The sequence below is a fragment of the Canis aureus genome, chromosome 22 (genome assembly GCF_053574225.1).
Source record: "Canis aureus isolate CA01 chromosome 22, VMU_Caureus_v.1.0, whole genome shotgun sequence".
In the NCBI taxonomy this organism is placed as follows: Eukaryota; Metazoa; Chordata; class Mammalia; order Carnivora; family Canidae; genus Canis; species Canis aureus.
In genome coordinates, this window is record NC_135632.1 from 40,848,560 (window position 1) to 40,860,756 (window position 12,197).

The 12,197-nt window shown below is 49.8% G+C and overlaps 1 protein-coding gene across 5 annotated transcripts in view; it reads left to right on the forward strand.

Moving 5' to 3' along the window:
- The window catches only part of CCDC13 (coiled-coil domain containing 13), a 59,517-nt gene that overhangs the window by 31,732 nt on the left and 15,588 nt on the right, over nt 1-12,197 (forward strand). For all 5 annotated transcript variants that reach the window (XM_077865588.1, XM_077865586.1, XM_077865590.1 and 2 more), the window contains exons 10-13: nt 1,490-1,696; nt 3,876-4,015; nt 4,522-4,605; nt 6,779-6,901. In XM_077865588.1, coding sequence (XP_077721714.1) covers nt 1,490-1,696; nt 3,876-4,015; nt 4,522-4,605; nt 6,779-6,901 — 554 coding nt within the window. The remainder of the gene's footprint in view (nt 1-1,489; nt 1,697-3,875; nt 4,016-4,521; nt 4,606-6,778; nt 6,902-12,197) is intronic.

Consider the following 12,197-nt stretch of genomic DNA (forward strand, 5'->3'; position numbering starts at 1 on the left):
ACACGTACCAGTCATGTTTTGTGATATTGTGCTGGTTATGATGTGTTACAGCCTGGCACCAGCCATTGGACTTGTGGACCGCAAAAGAGGAAGAAATGGATGCAGGGGAAGGAGATGGGATTGGACCCTGGGTTATTTTTTCATCAATGAATGGAAGGGACAGCTGAGGGCCCAGTTTGAATTTTTGTCCATGTGACAGCATAGAGCCCCTACCTGGCACTTGGGGTGCATGTGGTTCATGATTACTCACCGAGACAACCCCTAGGGTCATATATTATAATCCCAGTTCACACATGGGGAAACTAAGATTCCAATTAGTTAGCTAAGTCATCCAAAACCATATAACTGAGTTCAAACCATGTTGGTCTGACTATAAGGCCTTCCTTGATTAGCAAGGCCACACTGCTTTCCCGACCCTAGATTGGCCTTGTTTCTCTGGGACTTGGGATGCCCCAGGGTCTCTGAATCCCAAATTGTGCCCCAGATCCTGGGTGGCCATGCCTAGCTTGTCTGGGGGGCATGGGGTGGCAGGCAGAGCACAGAAGACCTGAACTCTAGGCCTGCCTCTGCTGACACTTCACTTGGTGACCCTAGACCGATTTTACCCCTTCTCTGAGCCTCAGCTCCCAGTTTTATTTTGTTTTGTTTTTTTAAGATTTTATTTATTTATTCATGAGAGACACAGAGAGAGGCAGAGACACAGGCAGAGGGAGAAGCAGGCTCTATGTAGGAAACCTGATGTGGGATTTGATCCCGGTACTCCAAAGATCACGCCCTGGGCTGAAGGCAGGCGCTAAACCGCTGAGCCACCCAGGCGTCCCTGATCCCAGTTTTTAAACAAGGTGTGGACCTGGATGTCCTTGGAGGTCCCTGTGTGCCACCATCCTTTGTTACTGCAGATGTCATGATGAAAGCTGCAGACCAGCCCCAGCCTTGCCATTCACCAGCAGTGTGCTTTGTGCTCTCTGGGCCTCAGTCCGTCCAAATCACTGGCATGTCCTTTCTGTTGGCCCACTAGTGAAGCCTCTAACCTGGTAGTCTTCTGGGGGCATTTACAGGGGATGGTGCCTCAGTTGGTTGCTGAGAGATCCCTGGTGAGTGGTCCAGGTACTGCCTGCCACCATCTCCCAGCAGAGGGATAGGGTTTCTTTTTCCCCAAATATCTCCCCCACTGGCTGAGGGGACACCATGTGAGTTGCTTTCTGCAGTCTCAGGAGTCCCTTCTATGTCCTTCTTGGCCCAATCTCAGAGAAGGAAGTTGAGAACAGGAAGAGGGCCTGGTCCCCACATGCCTGGTTGAGTGTGCCCCACCCCCACCCTAAGGCAAAGAAAGTTCTCCTTCTGCTTCTCAAGGGAACAGGTGGTATCCCACTTCTAGGCTCCCACAGGAGCAGGGAGCAGGTAAGGGAAGGCAGTCTTCCCTGTCCTGCCTTGCCCAGGGGTCATGGCTAACCTTGTCTGTCATCTGCCCTCCTGGCTGGCCCCACAGGACCAGCTAAAGCAGCTACAAGAGATTCTGGGCAGCCTGAGTCTGCAGGAGGAGAAGAGCCGGGCGTCGCAGCACCGTGTGGACCAGCGTGTCAACAGTGAGGCCCAGCGGAGCAGCAGCCTCATCACCCAGCTGCAGGCCATGGTGGCTGAGCGGGAGGCCAAGGTGCAGCAGCTGGAGCAGGAGATTGGCCAGCTCAGTATGCAGGTGAGTCAGGCGTTGGCCTGGTCTGGCCCAGCATCCATGTCCAAGCCCTGACAATTCCATCTGCCATCCGGAGAAACCACCTGGCTCCACTTTGGTCCCCTGCTTGCATCGGGCTTCCCATCCTTTTTCACATACTTTTCCTCTTTTTCCGATTGTCTCCCTTCTCTGCATAAAACCTGTGTGGGGCTCCCACTCACCCTTGGCCTTACTCAGTCCTCAAGGGTCCAGGCTCTATCCAGCTTCTCCTCACCCTCCCAAGCTCTGGGCCTCATCTTTACGATCCACAATGGTAGCTACAGTGCCAGGCTTTGTACTCACATTCCAGGCAGTGGGATGGGGGGAAGGAAGCTGCACTTCATCCAGCCTGCAGGCCCCCACATGACTACAACCAGCTTTTCTGGCCACTCCTCCTACCTCTCCTCTCCAACCCTCCCCTTCCCATCCCTCGCTCCCCACACTCTGGCCACAGGGCCACCATTTAGCTCCTCTTATAGCCCTGCTTTCTCCCCATTCCAGGCTTGTGCACATGCCTGAGGCAGGGGCCTTCCCTTTCCTCCCCCACTGCCAATGCCTGGCTGATGGCCCCCAGCGTTTAAGCCTTACCGAGTCATGAGCTCCTCCAGGTAGCCCAGGGCTCCCCATTCTGTGTTACATGCCTCTCTCAGTCACTCTCCTAACTCTCTGTGCATCCTCAAGCCAAACTTTTGTCACCCTGTGTGATCATTTTCCTATTTCCTCCCCCGAACTCCTCCTGAGAGGGCATATACCGTGGTGCCTAGTTGTCTGGTGCAGGATTGAGCAGCCAGTAAATGCTCATAAATGCTTGTCTAAGGAGAGAGCTCCTGAAGTGTTGAACCTTGACAGGTGCCTTCCCAGCACAGCCTTGGCTGCTAGGAGTCAGGCACTGTGGGCTCTCTGTGGGCTCTCTGTGGCTCCTTCCCGTGGTGGTGGTGGTGGTGGTGCTCAGAGGGCAGGGGAGTGGGTGGCCTCTGGGGTAAAGATTCCTTGACAGATACTCAGGTCTCCCAGTGACAGAAGACTCATAGCCAGGCTGACTGGTATAGCCTAAGGCATGTCACAGAGCACCCCACCCTTTATTCCCAGAGATCCATGGTCTGGTCAAAAACACAGGAACCCAAGAGCCCCTCAGCCCCAGCCTCAGGCTGGTGTCAACTGGGGTTGGTGGTCTGTCTTAGAGCCATCCATTCCCAGAGGCCCAGGCAGCCCAGGGCCTCAGTGGCTGTGATGGAGAATGCTGAAGTCCCCGAGGCTGATGGGGAGCCCAGGGCTATGACAAAGGTCTGGGGACAGAGTGTGTATGGCAGTGAGTGGAGACATGGCCTCATACTCCTTGCCCTGTTTCCCACTGGGAAGTGAAATCTGAAGGAGCACACAGGAACATTCCAGTATTTTCACCTTACCACTGTCCTGGCTCCAGGCACACAAAAGGGAATCGATCCTTACCTTGGAGATCATCAGCTGATTGAGCCAGGCGTTACCCACCAGGCAATTGGTGTGTGCATCTCAGGATGAGTGGGGCTGGGGGACATGCCAGGTTGTCCAGGGCTCACCAGCTATCCACCCCTGACGGCCTGCCCTCCTGCTGGGGGTCCTCCCGTGCTCCTTTTTCAGTCTGGCCTCACCAGCTATACAGAAGAAGGAGGTGGGAGGAGGGGAGGGGGCCTGGTAAGACCAGCCTCCCACCAAGACTGCTGGCCCTTGCTGAGGCCCTGCCAACCTCTGTGGCTCCGGGTGTCTGGAAAGTCTAAGTGTCTCCAGCTGACAAAGGCAGCTGGCCTCAGGTCACACCTGGCACTCACCCTGCATGGGTGGGGCTGCCCAGAGAGGTGGGTCCACTCAAAGACATCAGTCTCTGATCTGCCCTGAATCAAAGGCCATGCACTTCCCTTTGGGACCTGAATGTAGAACAGCTTCCAGGCCCAGCCACCACCTCGCCCCGCCCCACGCCCCACGTAGCTCCCTTTCTGAAGAGAGGCATTATTAGATGTCATTATCATGCAAGGAATGCCTTCACCAAACAGGCCTTGCTTTTCACTCCTGAAAAGAAGCCTCTTTCACATCCCCTAAAAGCCCCAGACTCAAGCCAAGGCCCCCTCCTGCCTTCTGCAGGCCTCTGAGCCAAAGCACTGAGAATCGAACCCATGTCTGTTTCCTGCAGTATCGTCAGAATAAAGGAATGGACAAGGGGTCCAGTGGGACTGAGGACCACTCAGCCTACACCAAGTTCCTGGAGGACCCCATCCAGACCAAGTCCCTGGCCTCAGCAGGTGATCACGTTGGCAGGCTGGGATCCTCTCGGTAAGAAAAAAATGGGATAGAGGGGTGAGAACATGAATATTAATTATTCCAAAGAAAGGCTGCCTCTGCTGGGAAGCCACAGATGCAATTTTAAGATGACTATGGCGTTGTCCTTCCAGTATGTGCGCCTCTCATATTCCACTAGCCCTGCATTTGCACCAAGGAGCCCGTTAGGTCCAGATATTATTACTGCAGGACGTCTGGTTACATCTCCCTGTACATCCTCTCTCAGCTGGCCTTGAAATGCACCTGCTTCTAGAATTCTCAAACAGACCTGTGTTGGATTGCTTGGTGCTCTAATGTCTTCTGGTTCTGTCTCATTTTGAGCAAGCAAGAGTTCTGGAAAGAAGGGCAGGAAATCAGCAGGACTGCCCAGCCAGGGGTGCTGCGAGGGCCAGCGCTGGCTGCCTTCTCAGGTTCCTGGAATCCCTGCTGGCCTTACTCTCCTCCCAGGTAGGCCGCAGCCTGCCTTCCCATGATGATGAGCCCCTTCTGCCCTCACACAGCTCCGTGACCAGCCTGGGCCACACGCTGGTGGAATCTGCTCTCACGTGGCCTTCTCTGCCCAGTCCTCATGGGGCCTCACCCAGGTATGAACTCGGGACCTCAGGGCCCTCACAGTCCTTCCCATCCCTGATCGCTCAGCCAGTATTGCCATCGCATTGAAAGGGGGGGAAACCAAGACCAGGCCAAGTCCAGGGACTCTTCCAACTTTACATAAGGACATGGAGGGTCAGAGAGGCCCAGTGCTGATCCAAAGTGATAGAGCAAGTGGCTTTAGAACTAGAGTTTTGGCCTCTGGCTTGCAGTCTCCTGCCCTTCCTGCTACCATAGAGTTAACACAAGGAATCTTCCAGGGCCTGGAGCCCAGCTCCTTCCCTTGCCTTCTCTTCCCCACTGAGAATCAGTCTCTAGGGGCAGAATTTCATGTCATATGGGTTCCCACTTTAAGTCACTGATACCCCCTCAGCTCTCTGGCCCCCTCTTTGTTGTTAGAATCAAGCCCAGGGCTTAAATGGGCCCTTTGTTCTCCCTGCCAGCTCACAGACAAATGATGGCTTTGTCCTGCCTCTGAGCTCTGTCCTGAGCCCTGCCCACTGTCCACTGGAGCCATGCTCCTGCTGTCAACCCCCATCCTCACCCCTCAGGCTGGTCAGCTCAGGTTCTGGGCCAGGCCTCTGAGTGGCCCTAGTCCGTGTTTGACTTGCTATATGGCTCTAGGCATCAATCCTCTCTGGGATGCTGTTTCACAAGAAGTGCCTGAGACAGTTCTGGCCTGACATTTGGCAGCACTGGGACTGTGAGCCAAGGCCAGCCTTGCAGCTGCCCCATCCATGAGCCGGGGGGTCCCAAGGGCACTCAGGGAGAGTGGGCTGCTCTAAGCCACAGGGGCTCATGGCACACTTCCAAAAGTGCGAGGTCTGGTGCTACAGGGAGAGCGGATGGCCTCTGTCTCTCTGGAGTTTTAGTCACTGTAGTGGGAGCAGGAAGAGGGACAAGGTGGTCCTCAAGATCCCTTCCAGGCTTGTGTGGCCATGGCCTCTGCCCTCCACAGGGAAGCAGAAACAGTTGTGCTCCTCAGCTATGCAGACTGCTGGTTCTCAAGCTTACTTCTTGCACGCTACACAAATACTTACTGAACCCAACCACGTGTGGGCTCTACCCCCATGGAGCGCACAGTTCTCTTTCATCAGTGATAGGACAGGAGGGAGCTACTCCAGAGATGGTGTCTATTGGGGCTGGAGTGGTAACTGTGATGGGGTATCTGGGAGGAAATCCCCTTTCTCCTGCAACTCCCTTACTCCCCTGCTCCCCATGAGAAAATTGTGGAGGTGAGTTGATCAGAGCTTTCTGAATCACAGTGCACACAGAGCAGCTAGTTATCTGCAGGTTAGATGCAGGTTCGGATTCGGCAGGTCTGGATCTGTAGTCACTGACTCAGAGACTGTGCTTTGAGCAGCAATGCCTTAAAGTATACTTAGGAGGCAGAGCACAGAGGAGTCTGAGGTCCTCAGGCCCTTCTCAGCAACCCCCTCAGTGTTCAGAGGGAGGACCCGGGCCCAGAGAGGAAAAGAGACCTGCCCAAGGCCCCAGAACAAGTTAGCCTCTGGTCTCGCATGCCCCAGCCCAGGTATCCATGTGTCCTGTGGGAACAATCCCGGGATCACCAGGGTTTCAGCTGCAGAGAGCGCCTTGAGATTCACAGGTGGGTTCTGGGGAGCTCGGGGGGCAGAGCTCACCAGCAAACAGATAAGGGGCTGGTAGGCAGGCCCAGTGGCAAGGAGGGAAGTGGTGACAGGCTAGATTAGCACTGAAGAAAACTGACCAAGATACAAAGCCAAGAGTCCAGGAAAGTACAATGGGCTTAGGGCCAAACCAGGAGATGCAGGAGGGCCGGGGCAGACTGGCAAGGAGACAGAGACTAAGCCTACCTGGCAAAGGGTTCCTGGGGCACCCCAGGCCCTTAGGGGCCAAATTCCATAAGAGCCAGCCTAACTCCAGGCCCCTACAGGGACTGGATGGACAGAGGTACTGATGTAGCTAAGTGAGGTCTAGAGACCTCAGCAGGCACAGGAATGGTGGGCTGAGAAGGAGCCAGAGGAGGAGGACCAGCAGGGCCAGGAAGGACTGGGTTGGCTGCCTTCTCTGTGGCTGTCTCTGAAAATCCCTGAATGTTCTTCCAGTACCCCCCACCATCACAGGTAAGTGTGTCTTCAGATAACCCAAGTGACTTCTGCCCTCTGCCCCCACTCTGGTCCCTAGGTTCTCAGACTCCCCAGAACAAAAAAGCTGGCAGGCACAGGTAACCGAGTTCAAGGCCCTCTGGCAGGCCGCTGAAGTGGAGCGTGACCGGCTCACGGAGTTTGTCACTGTGCTGCAGAAACGGTAACACATGGCACCCAGGGAGACATGCTCTCATGAGTCTTTGTGGGCTGGGGGTGTGGACAGCCTGGTACAAGGGCATCGTCTTGGACAGGGACCAGGTCTCCTCTATGACTGGGTCCACCTTCCTGGAGAGTTTGGCTTCCACAGTGTTGGTCTAGAGTATTCCCAGTCACCACTTGTGTGCTCACCTAGGTGTTCCACAGCCTTGGGGCCCTACTGCCACACTTGTGGTTTGCTGTGTTCTACCATATTCAATAGGACTGCTATATGCAGGTGGACATGAGGTGGGAGTCTCAGGGAAGAGGCTCTCTGGAGTAGTTAAAGCAGTCAGATCAATCCATAAATAATTAAGATCTCTGATGAATATGGTACCTTACTCAGGGCATTGGGGGATTTGGTGGGAAGACAAAGGCTAGACTCATGTCTGAATTACAAAGAGCAAGAGAGCTGCTCATAGATGACAGCTGAGACTTCTCTGGGGAGGGGGAGGAAGCGTGTGGCCCAAGGCCATGGATCAGGAGGCATAGTTTTCTCCATTCCATTCAGATAAATCAGTGTTCCTCCCTCAAGTGACCCTTTTGGCAACAATTGCAGGTACTCAGGCCAACACATGGCCCAATCATGTGACCTCCACACTGGAAAATATAAAGGACACCACTGGGTTCCTGCTCTAATAGGGCATACAGCCAAGGCTCTTTGGTGACAGGCAGTAGAAACCAATTCTGGCTAAGTTAAGGGAAAGGCAGATTTGGGAAGGTGCTGGTGAACCTTAAGGGGTGGGGCAGGAGAGGAGCCCAAGAAGGTCTGGGCATCCTGGGGGGTGGATGCAGTAGCAGGAACCCTTGGGCAGTCTCTCCTGGGGCATTGGAACAACACAGGCCCAGTGGCCTCCAGTTCTTAAGCCAGCAGATTCTGGGAAAGAAGATCTAGCTGGCCTGGGTTGCTCACGTGTCCATCCCTGGACTTAGGCCAGGCACCTTGATTGGAAGTACCTCAGGTGCTCATAGAATGAAGGAGGGGCAGTTTGCCAAAGGGAAAAACAGAGTATCATTACCAAAGAAGGAGTGAGGGCTGTTGGGAAGTGGTCAAAGGATGGCTAATACCTAAGCAATGAGAAGTGACCAGGTTTAATTGTGTTTTTTTTTCCATGTAATACATGAAGAGGATATGAGTTTCAGACCTATTCAGGAATAGGAGAAAAGTAACATTAATTCTTTTTCTGTAACTGAAATGTAATAGATGGTACAAGCCTTTAGTCTATCAAATAGAAGAATCACACTCGGTTTAAAGCGGCTTTCTCTCCCATTTTCCTCGAGTTGCTCCTGAGTTTTGGGGGGAGGGGGTTGTGAACCAAGGTGACTCAGTTATGTATTGCTATGTTACAAACCATTCCAAACTTCATGGCTTCCAACATGATGGGTTTTTTTTCCTCATCATTCTGCGGGTTACCTAAGGGATTCTAATCCATGCAACGCCTGCATCCCTCACATGGCCCGTCCAGCTAGGAGCTCGGCAGAGGGTTCTCCTTCACTGGCCTCTCTTTCTGTGCACTGTTTCTCTTCCAGGGCCTCCCCATGCAGAGCTGGGACTAGCATGAGGCAAGCAAGGTACTTTATTCAGGGCACAAAATTTAAGGAGGCACTCACTATGAGTCATGTGTGTGTGATTTTTCTCTTAGCTGAGATCCTTGACCTTTTGGGGTTCACTCTGCTGCTCTGTGTCATTTTAAGGTGTAGGGGAGCTAGCTTTCTGAGACTGTCCCAGGCTCATCAGACAAGACACATGGCCTTTTCTAGTCTGGAGCATTGCTGTCTCCTGGTGATCTAACAAGGAAAGGTGGAGGGCCAAGCCCCCTCTGCATTCAGATCCCCCAAATCTATTCAGATTTCTCACCCCAAAGCATAGCACCTGCCCTTCTCAGAGATTCTCCAGTATCTATTCCCTTCTTTTTTGGGGGCAGGGGCGGGGGGGAGGGGGGGGATGGGGGAGTGTTCTAGTCTTGCCTCAAGAGGGCAGAGCTTCCCCCTCTCATACTCTCCCTACAACTTCCAGCTGCCTCCGGCTCCCTGCAGTTCCCCAGGCTTGTGTCCTTATCCCAGCAAGACCAATGTGCTCTGCTTAGGGTCCCCTCACCCCCTCACCGGTACAGTCAGACTAAAAAACTATGATAGAACTTGTCTTTGTGTCCCCTCTCTCCAGTCCTGTATCCAGTGTTCTGTGTCTCTTATCCTGTTGTCCAATGTCGGAGAACAGCGTATTTCTTATATTTTATCCACTTTTCTAGTTGTTTACAATAGGAGGGGTTAGTCTGCTTAGTCTCCCATGACAAATGTCACAAACTATGTCTCTTTGTGAAAAACATATAATTGGCTTTCTTTTTATTTTTTTTTAAAAGATTTTACCTATTTATTTGAGAGAGAGAGAGAACTCATGCATGAGAGAAGGGGGAGGAACAAAAGGGGAGGGAGAGAGAAAATCTCAAGCAGATTCCCCACTGAACAAGGAACCTGATCTGGGGCAGGATGTGGGTCTTGATTCCACGACCTCGAGATCATGACCTGCATTGAAGCCAGGAGTCTGACACGTAACAGACCAAGCCACTCAGGCCCCCTTGGCTTTGTTCTTATATTCAATCTGAGAATTGGTGTTTGAGGAGGAGAATTTAACCCATCTTCATTTTTGTATTATTTGGAAATATTTTGATGATCTCAATATTTTGTATTTGCCATGATTTTTCTGCTCCTTTTTCTCTGTTCTCCTTTCTATTGGATAGGTCAGATTTTGTTTCCCTCTCTCCCATACAAGTTTGGAAGTTACACATTCTATCTCTCTTCTTTTAGTGGTTACCTATAACTTTTACCACAGAATTCAACAAGTCTAAAATCAGTAGATTTCTTTATAATCCCTTTTAACAATAGGATAACTTTAAAGGTTTTTCAGTTTTGTTTTAGTAATCTCAACCCCCAACGTGGGGCTTGAACTCACGACCCCAAGATCAAGAATCACATGCTCCTCCAACTGAGCCAGCCAGGCAGCCTGATAAGTTTTGAACGTTTAATTCTGATTCCCCTACTGTGTCTTTCATGTTACTGGCTTCTAATGTTTTTCTAATATTGCAGTCTTCTTTCTAAACCCTCTGAAATTAACCCTCCAAATTCATCTTTTAAAAAATTAGTCAGTGTTCATTTACTTTGGCCAACATACTTAAAAATGTCTTCCCTCACCATTGCTTCTTGATTCTCAGCCTCCCTTCTGGGTTCAGCTTCATTCCTACTGAAGTGCATCCTTTAGTTTAATGAGGCCACGTGGATGGTAAACTCCTTGCATCTTTGCTTACTTTGGAATCTTTATCCTGCTTTGCTCTTGGAGGAGAATTTCATTTGGTATAGAATTCTAGAGGGTTGGGTACTTTCTCAGCACTGGGAGGCTGTGACAGCTCATTGTCTTTAAGCATCCACTGTTGCCAAAAAAGACATCTGCTCTGTTTGGCTGTTGTTCCTTCGTAGTGATGTCCCTTCTCTCTAGACGTTTTTTCAGATATTCCTTTTGTCTTTGGTATTTTGAAGTCTCACTGTGATGGGTCAAGGCACTTTATTTCATTTTCTTTCTCATACTTAGGGTTTGGTGTGCTTTTTTCATTCCAAGGACTTCAATCTATGTATTGCCAAGGACATCTCTCCCTATGTTGCCTCTCCCTGTGGTTTCTATTCTTTTCATCTGAAATGCCTGGTCAGCCCATGTTAGACCTGCTTCTTCTTTCCTCCACAACTCTTAAACCTTCGCAATATTTTAGGCTGATAACTGCATGGTTTCTTCAAGTCTGTCTTCCAGCTCACTAAATCTCTTCAGTTGTGCTTTATGTGCCATGAAACCTACTTTAATAACTTTTTTTTTTTAATCCCTGGCAGTTCTTTTTTGTGTAAAACCTTCCATTCTCTTTCTTACAGCATTCATTCTTTCATGAAGACTTCTTGCTTTTCCCTTTGTAATAATTTTAAACTTACTTCATCCCCTTAGAGTTGTTCTATCATCCTCATTACTTAGAATCCTAAGTAATGTCTGTTGACTCGCCCTCACAGTGAATAATTCCTCAATGTGTTTGTACTTTTGTGTTATTTCTGTGAGCTTGTCTTCAGTGTTGTTGGTTTTTTTTTTTTTTTTCTTGTGGGAGTTCTCAGGTTGTGAAAGTGTTCCTAAAGAATGGTTCTACTTTTGTCTCTGTGGAGCTTTGGGGATTTCAGTGGTCTCTGATTGGTACTTTATGCTAATTTATTGGTTTAGGATTTCCTGAACTCATGAGTGCTGGCCTTGTGTTTCAATTTTCTCATGATTGGTGCTTCCCCCTTTCACACACTTAAGGCCCTGGTAGACTACAACGTTCCTTACCGCTTCCCTGGATTATGGATGTCTGTCTTTTATTGCAAACAGGTATTCTTGATGTTTCTAGAATCATGCAGAGAGCTTCCTTGTAGGTTGCTGCCTAATGGGAGCCCAGGTTTACAGCCTCTACCTTCACATTGGCATCAAAATCTCCACTTTATGTGGTTGGAAGTTTTATTAGTTTTTCTATTACAAGTGTATACTTACTTATTGTAAAAAGTCTCCTTTTCTGGGGACACCTGGGTGGCTCAGTGGTTGAGCATCTGCCTTCGGCTCAGGGTGTGATCCCAGAGTCCCGGGATGGAGTCCTGCATCAGGATCCCTGCAGGAAGCCTGCTTCTCCTTCTGCTTATGTCTCTGCCTCTCTCTCTGTGTCTCTCATGAATAAATAAATAAAATCTTTTAAAAAAGCCTCCTTTCCAACCTATAGTTACCCATTTCTCATAGAAAAGAACTGTCAGAACTTCTAAAATGTTTTCTTTGCACATCCAAAGATGTACATCTTTTAAATATATATATATACATGTGTATATATATATGCACATAAATGCACATATATTTCTATTACAAGATTGACTCATACTAAACACATCTTTACATTTTTGCAAGAGTATGTAACTATAAGTTTCTAAATGTGGAATCACTGGATCAAAGAATACGCACATTTAAATGTTCACAGATGATGGTAAATTGCCCTTTTAACATGAATCCATTTGCATTCCTATCAATAATGTGATCTACCATTTCCCCATACCCTCACCTCTACAAGGTTTTATCAGCGCATAACATTTTTGCCAAACTAATAAAGAAACACTATAATCTCAGCTGTTTTTATCCACTTTGCTAAAACCAAAAGTGGGGATGAGCATAGTTTTCACATTTATACCCTTTTCTGTTAAATATCTGTTCATACTAT